The following is an 18456-nucleotide window of genomic DNA, read 5'->3' on the forward strand; positions in this document are numbered from 1 at the left end:
AGGAGAAGCATTTTCTGCCAACCAAGAGGCAGCAGACGAGTTCCCAGACACCAGTAAGAAAATCATTGAGGAGAAAGGATATCTGCCTGAGTAAGTTTTTAATGCAGATGAAGATGCCCTAAAAAAAAAAAAAAAAAAAAAAAAGCCAGAAAGGAAATTTATTAGTAAGGAAGTGAAGTGAGCACTAGGATTTAAGGCAGGGAAGAGTAGGCTAACTCAACTCTTTTGTGCAAGGGAAGTTGGGTTTAAGATCAGGTCTGTCCTTACAAAGCTTCTAACCCCTGAGCCTTGATGGGCAAAGATAAATGCCAGCTGCCAGTCTTTTGGCTATACAACAAGGCCTGGACAAGAACCCCTTTTCTGGATTGATTCCATCAATGCTTTGTTCCTGAAGTCAGGAATTACCTTGCCAGTAAGAAACTGCTTCTAAAGTTCTTTTCACATTGGACAATGACCCTGATCACACAGAACTGCATGAGCTCTACACTTTGAAGGCATCAAAGTGGTCTACTTGCCCTCAAACACAATGTCTCTAATTCAGCCTCCAAATCAGGGGGTCATAGGATCTTTAAGGCTCATTATACACAGTACTCTATGGAAAGGATTGTCAGTGCTATGGGAGAGAACTCCAACAGAGAGAACATCATGAAAATCTGGAAGGATTACACCATTGAAGATGCCACTGTTGCTATAGAAAAAGCCATGAAAACCATCAGCCCAAAAGAATAAATTCCTGCTGGAGAAAACTGTGTCCCAATGTTGTACGTGGCTTTCCATGATTAATGAGAGAGCCAGTCAAGGAAATTGTGAAATAATTTGTGGATTTGGCAAAAAAAGAAAAAAGGGAAGAGGTAAAGAGTTTCAAGATATGGATCTTGGAGAAATTTAAGAGTGAATAGACACCACACCAGAGGACTTAACAAAAGATAACTTGAAGTATTCATGATTTCATGGAGATGAGTCCTTCCAAACAAGTACCAGATCATGAAGAAGATGTAGAAGAAGCAGCGCCAGAAAACAAGTTGACATTAGACAACCTGGAAGAAGGGTTCGCATTACACAAGAGGGCTTTTGACTTCTTTTACAACATGAGCCCTTCTATGATATGGGCACTGAAGCTAAGGTAAACTGTAGAAGGACTGGTGTTACATAGAAACATTTTTAGAGAAATGAAAAAGCAAAAAAGTCAGACAGAAATTATGATACATTTTGTAAAGTTATACTGAGTGTGCCTGCCTCTGCCTCCTCTTCCCCCTCCTCCACCACCCCTGCCTGTCCCTCCCCAAGGCAGCAGAACCAAACCTTCCTCTTTTTCCACTTCTTCAGTCTACTCAGCATGAAGATGATGAGGATGAAGACCTTCATGATGATCCACTTCCACTTAATAAACAGTGAATGTATTTTCTCTTCCTTATGGTTTTCTTAATAACATATTGTTTTCTCTAGTTTATTTTATTATAAAAATACAGTATATAATACATATAGCATACAAAGTATTTGTTAATTGACTGTTTATTTTATCAGTACGGCTTCAGTCATCAGTAGGCCATTAATAGTTAAGTTTTGGGGGAATCAAAAGTTATGGGCAAATCTTCAAGTTCATGAGGAGTCAGTGCTTCTAACGCTTTTACTGTTCAAGGGTCAACTGTGCAACAAAGCCACATTGTGACACTGCTACAATGGAGGCTTTTCAAGGTATAATAAGAACACAGAGGAAACATAGTGTAAATCTATCTTAGCAAATTAGGTAGACTTCACTCTGAAGATACTCGAGTCAATACTCTAAAAAAACAAGTTTAAATTTTTTGTATGAAATGTATACACAAAAACATTTCTAGTAATTATCTTTGGTTGGGATACTCATTTTCATATATATACATATATATTTCATTTTAAAACCAATATGCTCACATCGGAAGAAATGTGTCTGTGATCTGCCATGTGACTTCTCTTAAGCCTATGGTTGACTGACAAATTAATGTTCTAATTCCCACTGTCTGATTTGTCTATTTCAATGAACAAATGGAAAAAACTCTAGGGATACTTTCTTCTATAAACCACATCTCAACCATCAGCATATTCTGCTGGCTCTTCTTTTAAAATACATCCCGATCATGGAGGTGCAGGGTTCCTCTACCCACACTGAATTGAACAGAGCATTAGGAACTACAATTTAGTTCCATCAGCCTCAGAATACATGGAAATTTATCTTAGATTCTTCTATACTATGAATGCTAGGAATAGTTCTTAAATTTTTTTGGTATGAATTTTCCTAAGTATTTTAGAGGGTAATTGAGTGCGGTTAATTCAGTGGCCACTAGCCAATTTTCTTGGTGGTGGTGGTAGTTGAGCTGACAATTGCAGAATTAGTGTGATTTGTTTTTTCTATTTTAGTAAGTGAGGAAGGCATCCTAGGGGAAGAGAACAGCACACTGTGCAATTTACTACCATATTTTTTGTGTGTAGGAAAAGAGAAATCAGAATTTAGAATTGGTTGGTGGCTTAAGCGCTAGTGTGAAAGAATGTTCCTGTTTCTACCTCAGCTGACAGATTAAATGGTCCAGGCTTGGTAGCAAAGAAATTGTGATTTGAAAAATGACTGTTGGACTTGGGTAAAGTGACAGAATTAAGATTACCAAAAACGTCATCTGAGTTTCCAAGATTGGTGGTGTTGAAGGAATGAGGAAGCCCAAAAGAATGTGATTATAAAGTGGTAAGTTTGAGCTTCCAGAGACAAAGCTGTGGGTGATAAAATTATTGAGCAGGGCTACAGAGGTGGGTGGCTTAAGCTGAAAAGAAATGAGGTCATGGATAAATTCAAAGAGCTATGAGATTAGGCTGATGAAATTAAAGGACCATCTTTACAGATGTCGAAACTGACAAGAATGATTGCAGATTTGAAATGGAGAGGAAGAAATTAACCCACGTGATAAGTTTCTTATCAAATATGTTGGATGAACCAGGCATGGTGGCCTGCTCCTGTAGTCTCAGCCACTTGTGAGGTGGAGGCAGAAGGATCACTTGAACCCAGAAGTTTAAGGCCAGCCTAGGCAATATAGTGAGACCTCATCTCAAAAGAAATAATAGCAATAAAAAAGAGCTGAATGGTTCAAAAGTTGGTAGATGATAGTAAGAAAAAGTAGCAAAGACATGTTGAAAATTCCTGCTAATACCAGAGAGTAAAGTTTTAATTAAAACACCCAGCTTCATTGTCATCTTTGGCTAGCAAAATTTCTGTTTTGTGAGGGAAAATGGAAGCTAGAGTTACCAAGGGCTATGGGAATGTGTGAGGGAAAGGAGTATAGGAAAGCATGTGAATGAGGAAGTGGGAGAAGAAGGACTAGAGCACTGGATGAGATCTGAATCCTAATGGTTACTGAATTTTACAGGGATAAGAAACATGAGAAAATTTATCCAGAGGTTTCCAACTTTGCTGAGAGAGATGTGTCAGTGAGGAGGCCACTTGCTCCTGTCTTGTACTTTCCTGTATCTTCAACTCTTCTCTTCTTGGAGACCAAATGGCTTTTGCAAAATAAAGTCTCTACATTTGATGGCAGACCAAATACTGAAAAGGTGCATGTTATCTGTCCTCTAAAGCTTCTGAATTTGTTAGGAAATTTGTTATGTCACATGCCAAGGCCCTGTGAGCATTTGGGCTTATCGTTCCTATTCTAGATAAAATCTGTCCCTGGATTATGTCAGAACATCAAAGAGTTGATGACCTAGGCTGTACTGTTTCAGTCCCTAAACAGACTTATGTGAGCAGACCTAATAAACTTCCTTCAGTTATTGATGAAATGGTGGGAGGAAGACCAATCTGGCTAGAGTCTGGATAATAGAATGGACTGGATTATTTAGGAGCAAGAAAGGAAGTGAGAAGAATATGAGAGACTGCTGATTTGGACTAGGTTGGTCATGGTAGAGATGGAGAAAAGTGGATGAATTCGGTAAGCTTTGGGGATGGATGGCTTACTGATGAATTAAATGGAAATTTGAATGCACTTCCAGAAATCCTACCAATTAGAAATTCATTGGGTTTGCAAGCTGCTTTTATAAAAAAGCAAATACATCTAAGAGGCTTATAACTGGGGTGAGGGTATAATTTAGTCTGAATTAGTTCCATCAGCTTACTTTCTGCTATTACCTAGTTGAAGTCAGTCATACTAAAGAGATGAGAATTTTACTTGGGGATGGAATGTTTTACATAAGGAATATAATCATGTTTGGTACAGAGGTGAGATTCTTTGGAATGACAGAAGCATTAAGGAGCCCACAGAATCCACAGAGAGGGGGTATCAGGATTTGAGAACACAGAGAACAAGCAAACTTTAACCTTCTCTGAAAGTTTGCTAGAATATTAGACCTGGGATATTAAGAGCAATCATCAGTGCCACCTAAAATAAATAACTATTATTGGTCAATGTTTAAAAATTATTTTAATTGTATTATTTTGAATACATATTTTATATTTGGTAGTAAATGCTACCTATAATTTTTAAAGCTCCACTGTTTTTGATACAACAAAAGGTGTTATATTTTACCTATTATTTTCCTTTTTCTTTATGTACTCACATGCTACTTATTTTAATGAGGACACAAATCCTAAAATGTTCAAAATGCTATCTTTGAATACAAATCCCAGTATATTTCAAGCTTCACATGAAGGTCAGCACTCAGAGCTAAGATAAAACTACTGGAAAGAATGAGTTATGGCCAAAATTGGGCACACTTTTAACCAGGATTTTTTGGATGGCGATGCTGTACTAAAAAGAACAAAAACAACAGCTCACAACCCAAGCAAAACAGTTATCTTATGTTTTCTTTTATATTTGTCTTCCAAATATGGTGAAAAATTTCCTTTTATCAAAATGAGCAAACTTAATAAAAAGCAACAAAAAACATTAGCAACAAATTTGGGCCAACTAAAAACTATGAAACATTTTTTTCAAAAGGCAAAGCATTAAATAGCAAGATAAAAAAAAATCTTTGTGCTAGCCAGTAAAAATTTCATGGGTGTGTGCCCTTAAATGTGAGTCACAAGTCTAATGTCAGGTACACTCTGGCTATGGAATGGAACAGACTGTGTTAGCCTTACGTGCTATCTCCAACCACTCCTCCTCCTGCCTCACTTGCGTGGGTTCCAGCCACATTTACCAGCATGATCGTCTCTCCTTTCTTAGCATTCCTGTCTGTACCTACTACTGAAGATAAAGTCCATGGCAAGTCTATATGGGGAAAAGGCACAGCAGAATTATGAGATTTCAGCATTATTGATCATTGCCAAACTCTGTATTTTTAGAGATAAGAAAAGTGCAGTACAAGTAAGTTTTAAATCTTGCTCAGAATTATACAATGACAGACTCAGAGCTAGGACTTGTTAGGTATTCCTCTCTGAAATTGTTGGAGACACTGCTATATCTATCTTTCATATTCCTGCAGATTTTGCAAACAGAGGCACTGACCACATTTGTTCTGAACTAGCTTTTCAAAGATAGTTATATAGTGGAAAGCCTTGAAAAATAGAGATGGTGCCTCACTCCAAAGCAAAGGAACATTTATTTTTTTGTCCAGTATAATAAATATAATGTCTCCCTCTGGGGCAAAGGGTAGGCATACTCACTGCACATTATAAAGATTCAAACTTCCTAAGCTCTGGGTTCCTCTCTTGAAATGCAAACCACTAAGCATAGTTGATTGGTTCTAGGACCGCACCCCACCCTTCCGCCCCCCGGTCATGGATACTAAAATCCATGGGTGCTCAAGTCCCTGATATAAAATGATGTCATACTTGCATATAATCTACGCAATCCTCCTGTATATTTTAAGTCATCTTCCGATTACTTATAATACCTAACACAATGCCTGCACATTGTTTCATTCCCGTGGATTCAATGTAATACTCAGCATGCAGCAAATTCAAGTTTTGCTTTTTGGAATTTCGTGAGATTATTTTTCCTAATACTTCTATCCATGGTTGATTGAATCCAGAGATGTGGAACCCACAGATACAGAGGGCCTACATGCTTCAGTGAACTGGTACATGTGCTGATAGTTGGCTTACTTTTATTGCTGTAAATAAAAAAGTCATTGGTCTCTGACCTAGGCATCTCATGTCTTCTACCAATACCCATGAAACTGCGGCAGGTTGACCTGTGAGCTTGTGAGAGGGGTTAAGATCTCAAACCCTTCACAGTTTTTGACCGAAAGATAAAATCTTAGTGATAATTTATCATATAAAGGGAGAAAACATTAAGTATTCCAGGGCCTTTTGCCTCTAGATTTTTGCCTGCTTGACTTTTCAAATCTAGGGTAATCCAGTTACCATTATTTGGACATCATGTGTAAGGAATAATAAATAATATGCTTTATTTTTCAAATTAAGTTATACATACACACATATACAATCTATCTGACTTTTAAAATTAAACCTATGAAATGGGTCTTCTTAACTCCACTTTGTGGATAAAAAAACAAAAAACAAAAAAACCCTGAAGTCACACAGCGAATAGGTGGCAGAGCTAAAAATCTTTGGTTTCAAAATTTGTGTTTTGTCAACCTCCAAATGATACACAGCTTAAAATTATACAAGACATTTTGGCTTTAAATATAATATCTACATTATATAATATTATGTTTAGTTTTACCATCATACTTTTATAATCATACCATATATTTAGGTACTGACATGTTGCTACCTAATCTGTATTCAATATTAAATGTTCAGCATTCACGACAAATAAAATTTTAATTTTGTGAATACTGAATTTATTATATATGATATATTTATACCAACAGTCCACAACGAAAGCTACTATTTATAAAACTTAGATCAGAAAATCATGCTGCAGACATTTCTTTAAAGCTACATATCTAAGAAAATTATCTTCATCTAGAGAAAGATAACATGATGGTAGAAATAATTCCACTTAAAAAACTGCATTCTGTGAAACTATCTTGTTAGTCACAGAGATAAATACAAAATTAATGCACTAGACAGAGTGTAGAAAGAACTACAAATGCCTAGAACTTATAGATGTTTTTGAGAATAAAAAATGTTTGAAGCAAAAGAAGACAGAAAATACTTCTTAGTTTTATGGACGTAAAACGTAAAATGTAAATTTATATAGAATTGTTTGGTGGAACTTTCTAAAAAACTGGTAATCTATTTCTGACCATAAACAGCTTTTCATTTCTATGATATTATTGTGTTAAGTACAAAGCCAAAGAAACTTAATGTTCTGAATCAACCATTCTGAAATGTAAATAGCAACAAAGAAAAACACACTTTTAAATCTGTAGGTTCTGGTCAAAATGTAAAAATAACTTCTTCAGATTGCCTTTTCTAAAGAATTTCTGGATATTTTAATATTGCATTAATGAGAATAGTTATTTTATTTGCTTCTCCCCAAAACATTACTTTTTTTATATGATTAAAAATCTCTCCAGCTAGAACTTACAAAAACAAAAAAAACACTCAGCTTATGTAGTCCGTTATAATTGTCATATAAAACAATAACTACAGAACCAAATTTACATGGCTCTTTAGATAGGTATCTTAAATTGAAAGTTGAATTGAGATTTATTATTTTATTTTAATTCTCAGTAAATATCAGTCGATGACTGTAATCTTCACAGTGGAACATGCCAGTGTGGTTTATGTTTGGAGTGGGAGCAGAAACCCCAATGGGAAAGCTGATGGATTAAAATCGATTATTTGTTTCCTGATGTAACTAGGAGACAAATTAACACAAAACAAAATTAAAGCTATGCAGATCTAAGTTTTAATTATGTAGTAAAGAACTTTCTGGGAGCATAAACTATTAAACATTAAATGTATTTAAAACAAGAAATTTGAGGAATCCTTTCACCGATGGCTTTTAAAGTAGGCTATCATTTTTTCTATGAGGGCCTATTTCATCTATGAGGGCTCATATACCTTCTGACGCTTTTTCCACTCTGGGAACCCATGAGGAAATTGAAGATGGTAATTTTTGTCCCAACTTCCTAACATAATTAAAATGCAGAATTTATTCATTCAGTGTCCTGTATTTAACACACAGACAAACTGAGAGGATTCCAGAAAGGAGAAAATTTTTTTGGGATCAGAATAATTTAATCATAAAGAAATATATACTTTGATAAAAACCCCAAGTGTTACATAACTAAGAACTACTGTAATTATTACTTTAAAAATGAAGCAGCAATTATTTTAAAAGCAAACAGAAAGGAGAATAAGAAATATATTCATCTGGCAAATCAGAAGGCAAAACTAAAGGAATACCAACGTTATGGTTGTTATTCCTCACTGTAGGTCTTTTCATTGGCAAAGTGTTGTGAACTGTGGCAGATCTGTGATTGTGGAATTGATAGCCAAAGGAGCAAAAGATGCTAAACTGAGACCGTGTTAGCTGCTGTCTGCTAAGGAAGCCTGCATGTCTCACATATTTACGCCCAAGGAAGCAAACGAAAGATTACCTGGGAATCTTCTAACTAGTTGACATAATCCTTCCTTTCTGCAAAGTGGCTGCTGTATTTCTGGTAATATGTTTGCCTAAAAGGAATGAAAAAGATTCTAGTGAGTGAGGCATTCATCAATGCTAAAGCAAAACCAAGCAAACACAAAAATCCCAGAAAGTATAGATGGGATGCATTGTCTAAACCACCCACACCCCACCTTCAAATCTCTGCAAGTCAACATGCAAATCCAGAATAATGAAGTAGCTTATTTGATAACATAAAACTAAAACTTGCCCCTGGGAAGCTTCAAAAACGGTCCTTGGGACCACTTTTTGAAAACCCTTTCATATTTTGAAGCCATGATGTTTGCTAAATATAAAAGGAAATACTTGAGGCAAATATGGTAACACAAATAACTTGATATTTAGTGGTAATTCAGTGTTAAACTGGTTCCAAACTTTCATAAACATTCTTCACTTTATAATGCAGCGCATTATTATTTCTAAATATAAAACCCAGTCACCCACAAAACTTCATTTCAACCAAAACTTTTTTTTAGACAGCTTTGTAAATATTATCATAAATTCAAACATATGGAATTTGAAAAGATTTTAAGAGAAAAGATACAGACAACTTTAATACTTCCTTTCTCTTGTGAATTTACAGATTGATTAACTAACATCATCCACTTAATCCCCAAACTAATACCCAATATGAGAAAACCTTGTTAAAACCAACAGAAAGAGACCTGTATAAATTAGCTTGAAAATCGGATTTATTTTTGAGACATTAATGATTACTTTCAAATTAACACACTCTAACCTAATAAAGTATTGTAGTTTCTCCACTATGTCCTGCTGGCATGACTTGATAGAAAGAACCCAGTTGCAGTTGGAGAAGAGGCAACTGGAAACAGGGGTGGTAGCCCGCTTCGGGCACTTAGGAGAATCATAATTTGCTCTCTTTTTTTTTCAGTTTCTTCATTTGCAAAATAAAGCATTTAGAGCTTATAGTCTCCAAGTTCCACTTCTGCTCTAAGATTTTTACCAAATCAATAAGATACAGTTCTAAAAACTGATTCATTTAAAGTGCTTGGGAACAGTGCATCGATGAAATCTTCCCCAGTCCTTGCTACTTTATTAACCCTGTTCATGTATTCAGCAAATTTTCCTTTAATAGCTGTAAAAAAGATAAACTTCAGCCCGATTCTGTATGAATGAAGCCAAGCTTCAGCAGAACCCATTGTTGTGATTCTGCACCAGTGGCATTCCTAAACACTACATTGTAAAAGTCCACAAGGACACCAAAGTGTGTATTAGTCCTTTTTCATGCTGCTGCTGAAGACATACCCGAGACTGGGTAATTTATAAAGAATAAGAGGTTTAATGGACTCACAGTTCCACGTGGCTGGGGAGGCCTCATAATTACGGCAGAAAGTGAAAGGCATACCTTACATGGTGGCAGGCAAGAGAGAATGAGAACCAAGTGAAAGGGGAAATCCCTTATAAAACCATCGAATCTCGTGAGACTTATTCACTACCACGAGAATAGGATGGGGGAAACCGCCCCCATGATTCAATTATCTCCCACTGGGTCCCTCCCACAACACGTGGGAATTATGGGAGCTATAATTGAAGATGAGATTTGGGTAGGGACACAGCCAAACCATATCAAAGTGGACGTCATTTACGTTCGTTTGCACTAAGAATTGAGAAAAGGCTGTAAGTACAGTACACTTTCGATCTTAAGGTTGTCTCGATTTCTCAAATCCAAAAGTGAGAAATCTCAGGAACTAAATGTAGAAAAAGAAGGGCTTTCATAGAACGCTGAATTCTTCAATTCAGAATTTAACAAGGGCTGGAGGGAACAAACAGCACTGCGAAAGTGTAGAGAACCCATAAGAGACTAATAAAAAGGACTAATACACACTTTGGTGTCCTTGTGAACTTTTACAATGTAGCGTTGTAATAGAGATGATTTTTTTGTTTTTTAAATTCAATAGTATCTTTCTAAATTAGTCTGTGAAAAGCTTCAAAAATCAATGAAATTGAGCCATTTTCCCTAAACAGGGCAAAATCACACAGTTGCTGGTGAATTAATAGAATCCTTAACAATATGATTCAGAAAGAGAATCAGCATTGGGTAAGTGGCATTAAAGGTTATGGACTGACTCAGATCCATTGCTAACCTTCTTTTAACCAACAAAGCACTTCAAAAAAATAGAGCCAAGCTAAGGGAAACAATTGTTCTATCCTTCTGCCTTCTCTTTTCCTATCCCCCACACAATGACTTCTCCCTGTGTTCCTTCCTCCAAAGCACATCTTTAGAATTGATAGTGTGGCTGATTACATAAACGTAGCGACATCTGACACCAGAAACATCACCTCTATTCTACTCTGGAACTGAGCACCAAACTAGCAGTTAAACTGAGTAAAATAACAGCACAAAGAAGTAAAAACACTCAAGGGTCATGTGTCATACAGTTGTGGTAACTCAACTATATTACACAGATGATAACTTTTTAATTGTTAAACCTAGTAATACTCTTCTATATCCTAGTGCTTTGTATTTTTACTTTTATATGTATCATAAAATGTATAAGATTTGCATCATTATTAAGTGGAACATCATCAAAGGAGTTTTAATTTGTATTAACTGACTTTTATATGATGAGCTTCTCCAGCCTAACATTGCAATTATTATTTTTTAATGGACTTTATTTCTTAGAGCTGTTTTGGGTTCACAGCAAAATTAAGCAGAAGATACAGAGATTTCCCATATACTCCCTGCCCCGCATGCACAGTCTCCTCCATTATTAACATCCCTCTTCAGAGTGGGCCGTGTGTTACACATGATGAACCTACACTGATACATCATTATCATCTGAATTATCATTTTTAATATACACAGATCTTGTATTAGGTTTGAATGCCTTATATACGATATGCATCTATGTGTATGTGTGTATATTTATAAACGGACTTATTTTTCTTTATTTAGCACAAATCCTTTCATATCTTTAAAAGAATTACAATGCACAGATGAAATGATAATATTTAAACCCTAGGATATTTCTATGAGATCAAGTTTTGAAAAAGGGAATATGCATTATAAAAGATTTGTATCCCAACATACCTTTCACAGTCCTAATCTGTGATAATATGCATCTAAATTGTTTCTATTACATATTGTCGAAGCAAAAGTAAAAAATTCTTTTGAGACAGTCTATTAATAAGAGCAAAAATATAATATTAATTATAACAATTTATGGAGTGCTTATAAATTAAAAAATGAAAACTACAATAATATTATTAATTTATTAGGGACAGTGGACACCTGAATCTGAACTAGTTATAAAATGTAAGAAAACACTGGAGGGGGAAAGAATTGACTCTTTTATTGTTCCTGAACATTAAGAGTGACACACACATCATGTTGCATTTTAGAGAAATGCTCTTTTTCCTCGTATCTGTAGAAATGTTCATGCCTTTACTTGAAAAGAAATTAGAACTTCTCCCAAAGCTGTTCATTATCATCCACAATGAAAAGAATTAATGACAAGAAATTAGGAGAACTAGCTAATCAAAGGAAAAATGTGTTTTCTCCCCATGTCTCAAGTGCAATTATCATTTCATCAAATTCACCTGAAAATTCCCTGGGCTGCTTTAAAATAAGAGCCATTTGGTAGTTCTCAGTACTCCAAGTACTAAGAACAGCATCCTAGCTTTAGGGACTGCTAATCCCACAACAATTTAGAGCTAGAAATCAATCTCTCTGCTTTTGAAACACTAGCACCTGTCTACTTGAGGTGAGATACAGCCCCAGTTACTAAACTTAGTGTTACCCCAAATAATGGACCTCACTTCACTTTTATCATCATACAGACTAATAGTTTTAAATTCATGTTACTATTCTGCTGACTGGGGAGACTCCTGGCAGTTTATTTTCAATAACAGATCTTATGACCATTTTCATTAAGCTCTAAAATTACAAAGCTCTAATGTGATTAGTAATCTTAATTTGAGCCAGTGTCCTCTGTTTGTTCATTATAAGGTTATCGACAATTCTACAACATTTCCAACAAATATGAACCAACTTCTGTTTTGAATATCTGTGTTGTTTACATAATAAAGTCATGGTTCATAAAGCTTCAAATTATTCCTGCTATAGAGTGACAGTTATCTGCATGTATCATTTAGAATTTGTGTTTCCTTAAGAATACTCATTAGGTTAGGCTCTAAGTGCTTTGCCTAAATATCTACATCAAAAGGTGCTATTGATATGATTAAGAAAACATAAAATTGAAGTGAGACTGCCTGAGTTTGCATCTTGGTTGTTTTATTAGCTAGGAGGTCTTAGACAAGTTTTATAACCTCTCTGTGCCTCAGTATCCTTATTTGTAAAGAATGGACATAAATAAACATGTAAGCACTTAGGATGGTGCCTGGCAAATAGTAAGGAGATGTAAGTGTGAGCTATTATTATTTGTCCTTTATACCTTTAAAATGTCTTCAGGATCTAGCCACAGCTCACCACCCCATTGCTACTCTGCTAACCCACATCACTCTCGTCTCACACCTACATTATTACAATAATTAGTCTCCCTGTTTTGGTCTTTGCTTGCTGGATAGCTTATTTCAACAAAACAATCAAGGCAATCCTGTAAAAATGTCAATGGACTCATGTCATCTGTCATCTGCATGCTCAGAATCATCCAATTACTCTCCAATTACCAAGAGTAAAACCCCGCAGTCCTTACGACGGTTCCAGTGGCCCCATTGCTGAGCTTCCCCAGCTCCAGGTACCTCTCTGCCCTCACCTCCTACTACATTCACTCTAGTTCAGTCACTTGGAACTCCTTACATTCCTCAAACAGCCAAGACTTTCTCCCTTTACTGTAGGCCTATTGTTCCTCTCCTCTGAGTCTTGGTGGATTTACCCCAGATCCTGGCATGGGGAGCGCCCTGTCTTCCAGGCCTTACTCAAATGTCACTTTCATGGTGATCTTAAACTCAATCCCCCAATATTTTGTCTCCTTGCTTTATTTTTCTCCTTAGTGCTTTTTACCATCTATCATATTATTACTTAGCGATTATTTTCCCCGTCTATCCATAAATGTCTAAGCTTCCCAAGAATATATATTTTTGTCTGTATTGTTAATTGCTATCTTCCCAGCACCTAAAATATAGCTAAATAAATACGTTTAATAAATAATTGTAGAAACAGTGAAGGGATAGATGAATAAATGTATGAATAAATGAATGAATGAATGAGTCAATAAAACCAAGAGTAAACTTACTGAGACATTCTGCAAGTCAAGTTTCTCAGGCCTTTTGTGGCCTTCATCTTGATAAATGGTATTTGTCAAAATTTAGTGTAAAGCCATTATCCTAAGTGAATTAAGGCAGAAACAGAAAATCAAATACCACATGTTCTCACTTATAAGTAGAAGCTAAACACTGGGTACTCATGGACATAAAGATCACAGTGAGAGAAATTGGGGACTTGCAGAGGAGAAGTGGGGGGCAAGGGTTGAAAAGCTAATTATTGGGTACTATGCTCAGTACCTGGGTGACAGGATCAATCGTACCCCAAACCTCAGCATCGCATCATATACCCATGTAACAAAACTACACATGTACTCCTGAATCTAAAATAAAAGTTGAAATTATTTTTAAAAATAGGGGCTGTCTGCAGTGGTTCACTCCTGTAATACCAGCACTTTGGGAGGCTGAGGTGTGAGGATCACGAGGTCAGGAGTTCGAGAACAGCCTGACTAACATGGTGAAACCTCGTCTCTACTAAAAATACAAAAAAAAAAAAAATAGCCGGGTGTGGTGGTGTGCACCTGTAATTCCAGCTTCTCAGGAGGCTGAGGCAGGAGAATTGCTTGAACCCCGGAGGTGGAGGTTGCAGTGAGCCGAGATTGCACCATTGCACTCCAGCCTAGGCGACAGAGCGAGACTCCATTGCAAAAACAAACAAACAAACAAACAAAATGGAGAGCATGTGTTGTATATTTCAACTAGCAAGAAGAGAAACTTGAAATGTTTTCATCACATAGAAATAATAAATACTCAAGGTTTTGAGTAACCTGCATATGCTGACTTGATTATTGCACATATTATGCATGAAACAAAATATCACATGTACCTCATAAATATGTACAAATATGATGTATGAATTTTTAAAAAGTGAAGCTGGTATAAAGAAATTAGAGAGCAAATCAAGAGGTTTAACCCATGATGAATAGAAGTTCCAGAAAGTAAAAAGAGGAGAGGGAATGGATAAATGATTAAAGAAATAATGTAAGAACATATCCCAGAGGAGACTTGAAAACTTCTAATGGTAAATGTTACTGACACTTTCATTGTCACTATTTTAGCTAAAGTTTTATAAGAATTAGGAGAACACAGTAAAGAGTAAAAAGGGGATGTGGAGAGAGAATGGAAAAGATACTGAGTGTGGGATAAAGGTTTTAGGACTGTCTGCTAAAGCAGTGATTCACAACTTGCATACTTACACTAATAGAAAATAATGGTATTGCCTCATCCAACTGCCAGATCAATTCAACTATGAATGTTTGTTGTTTTTTCTTTTTTTATAAGAATTAGCAGGGTAAACTTATTTTAAGTAGGGGATTGCCCTTACTTAAAACAGTATTTTTCCTGATGGTAGAATTAACATATATATATGATAGAATATTTAGTTACATGTAAAGAGGAAAACAATAATCACTCACAATTTTTCCAACCAGAAAGAAATACCATTCCTAACATTTTAGTTACTCAGTATTTTTCTACATATATTTAGAAACACAACATTTTAGTTACTCAGTATTTTTCTACATATATTTAGAAACACAATTTGGATTTGGAACATATAAACTGTTTTCTGATTTGCTTATTTTACTCATATTAGGAGCATTTCCATTTGATTAATCATGTATCATGTGCATTTGATTAATCATGTTTCATGTGCATTATTTATTTTTCGAAAATACTTACTTTGGTTCCAATTTTCTACTATAATAAGTAACACTATTAGCATAATCATTGTTCAATCCTCTGACCAGAAAGAATAATATGTAAATTCCGAGAAATAGAATTATTAGATAAAACACATTTAAAATTTTGATTTTTTTTGTTTCTATTTTTTGTTTCTTCTTTTTTGAAATATCCAGGAAACAAGTGTACTTCTATTTATTTCTGAGAGAAATTGTATTTTCTAAAACAGTTTCCAAAACATCTCTATAAAACAATTGTCTTTAAATAAATGTGCTTTATAGGCTTTGATGCTCAAGTCATTCATTAAAACAAAGTGTTGACTATGGACCTTGTGATCAACAAATAATAGAGTGAATTTTTACTAGCGACAACAGAAAAAACTGAACTATATGAATGTATAATTATATTTTTATATGTATAATTATATACATAATTATTTATTATATGTATATTTTACACATATAATTATATTTTATGTCACACCTGTAATTTGTGTTAGTGTTTGTGTAATATACCCACATTTAGTATAATTAACTATTGTGATAGCTATGTAAATATTGCTTCACAATCAGATAAAAGCATGAAATAAACGATATGCTTACAGAAAGATTAAAAAATTAATTTACTGTAAAGGTAACCCTGAAGGCAGGAAATTTTTCATGTGTGACTTTCTCTATTTTTTATTTATTTATTTATTTTTTTAATTTTTTTTTATACTTAACAAGCTAGAATTTTTATTTTAGGCACTTTTTTTTTTTCTAATACTTTAAGTTCTAGGGTACATGTGCATAACTTGCAGGTTTGTTACATATGTATACTTGTGCCATGTTGGTGTGCTGCTTTCAACCATTATGGAAAACAGTATGGCGATTCCTCAAGGATCTAGAACTAGATGTACCATATGACCCAGCCATCCCATTACTGGGTATATACCCAAAGGATTATAAATCATGCTGCTGTAAAGACACATGCACACGTATGTTTATTGCGGCACTATTCACAACAGCAAAGACTTGGAATCAACCCAAATGTCCATCAGTGACAGATTGGATTAAGAAAATGTGGCACATATACACCATGGAATACTATGCAGCCATCAAAAAGGATGAGTTTGTGTCCTTTGTAGGGACATGGATGCAGCTGGAAACCATCATTCTTAGCAAACTATCACAAGAACAGAAAACCAAACACCGCATGTTCTCACTCATAGGTGAGAACTGAACAATGAGATCACTTGGACTCGGGAAGGGGAACATCACACACCGGGGCCTACCATGGGGAGGGGGGAGGGAGGAGGGATTGCATTGGGAGTTATACCTGATGTAAATGACGAGTTGATGGGTGCTGACGAGTTGACTTTCTCTATTTTTTAAATAAAAGGAACTGCAACTTGCCATATTTATAGAAACTTTGGGCAGCTTCTTAAAGTTAAAACATTTTTTAAATTTTTAAAATTGTTTTTAAAGTTTCTTAAAGTTAAACATATATTTACCATATGAATCACCCTTAAGAGAGAAAAAGTTATATTCATACAGAAACCTGTATGCAAATGTTTATGGCAAGTGTTATTCATTATGGCCATAAACTGGAACAAATCCAGATGTCTTTTAACTTGTAAATGAATAAACAGACTGTGGTACGACCATAAAATGGAATCTTATTCAGCAATAAGAAGGAATAAACTAATTGACACAACAGGGATGAATCTGAAATGAGTTTGCTAAGGTGAAATAAGCCAGACCCCAAATGCTCCAAATTATATGACTCTACTCATATGACCTTCTATTTAAAACAAACAAACAAACAAAAAATAGGGACAGAAAATAAGTTGGTGGTGACTGTTAAGGGTAGGGATCACAGGAGGGGATGACTTCAAAGGTGCAGAACAAGTGAATTTTGGAGATAATGGGGCCATTCTGCCATGACTGAGGGGTGAGGATGCATACCTAACTATGCATTTGTCAAAACCCATGGAGCTATAAACCACAAATAATGAATTTTACTACATGTAAATTAAAAAAAAAAAACTCAACCCTGATTTGCAGTGGGGGTGGAGGTTGGGGACTCGAATAATATATAAATTGCAGCAAATGACCCTAACTATATTACTGAGTGACATAGCCACAGCGAAGGGAGCAAGGAAAAAAGATATGCCCTACCTCCAGAAAATAATATTTTGACTGAATATTATTAGGCAAAAAGACCACACACAAAACATTCACTTTTATTAGTAAATTTGTTTCTCACAGGGGTATAGGTTAATAATTCTGAAACTAATGTATGTGTATGCTAGGGTTAAACAAATAGGGAAATATGATGTAAATGAGATCAAATTTTCTCACTATCTGAGAAAGAAGTTACAAATAAGGACAGCATAAGGCTATAATAAACCTTGTGGTGTTGGATAGCAAACAGGGGTATGGTAAGAATCAGCTTTTTAATATGTACATATAGAGACAGACACAGAAATAAATACAAGTGTATGTTTGCATGGATTAATATACATACAGACATGTCCAAGCTCTCTCTGCTGAGAGAGCCCAAACTCAATGACACCCCAGTAGCAATGGGCACACCTAGTACCCAGATCTTTGTTTTTAAATATCATTCTGCAATAACAGGAATGGGGTTTCTGGATAAATGGTTAATTCCAGCCTGGCACAGGAAAAATGCAAGATGAATTTGGAGTGTCTCAAGGTGCTAAACAATAAGGAAGTGTCCAAGAAAAGAACACATGACATGTCAAAAGAGCCAGGAGCCAACATGAATAAGCTCTCAATGACCAAAGCTGGAACAATTTGAGCAACAACAAAAAATTAATAACAATAGTACTGATTTGTAACCCATAGAATACAACAAATATCCATTAGTCCATACTGACATAAACAAATTATTGAATAAATAAATGCAGGAGAAAGACTAGCTCTTCCTTACAGAGGAATTTCAATTAATAATTATGAAAGTAATAAGAGAAATAGAAAATCGCCATTAG

General features: G+C 35.3%; 1 protein-coding gene across 6 annotated transcripts in view; it reads right to left on the reverse strand.

The window, feature by feature from the left end:
- LOC105475315 (cadherin like and PC-esterase domain containing 1) overlaps positions 1 to 18456 on the reverse strand; it is a 311154-nt gene that overhangs the window by 226916 nt on the left and 65782 nt on the right. For all 6 annotated transcript variants that reach the window (XM_011730473.3, XM_011730510.3, XM_011730493.3 and 3 more), the window contains one exon: positions 8476 to 8551. In XM_011730473.3, coding sequence (XP_011728775.2) covers positions 8476 to 8551 — 76 coding nt within the window. The remainder of the gene's footprint in view (positions 1 to 8475; positions 8552 to 18456) is intronic.

The sequence above is a fragment of the Macaca nemestrina genome, chromosome 4 (assembly GCF_043159975.1).
Source record: "Macaca nemestrina isolate mMacNem1 chromosome 4, mMacNem.hap1, whole genome shotgun sequence".
Lineage (NCBI taxonomy): Eukaryota > Metazoa > Chordata > Mammalia > Primates > Cercopithecidae > Macaca > Macaca nemestrina.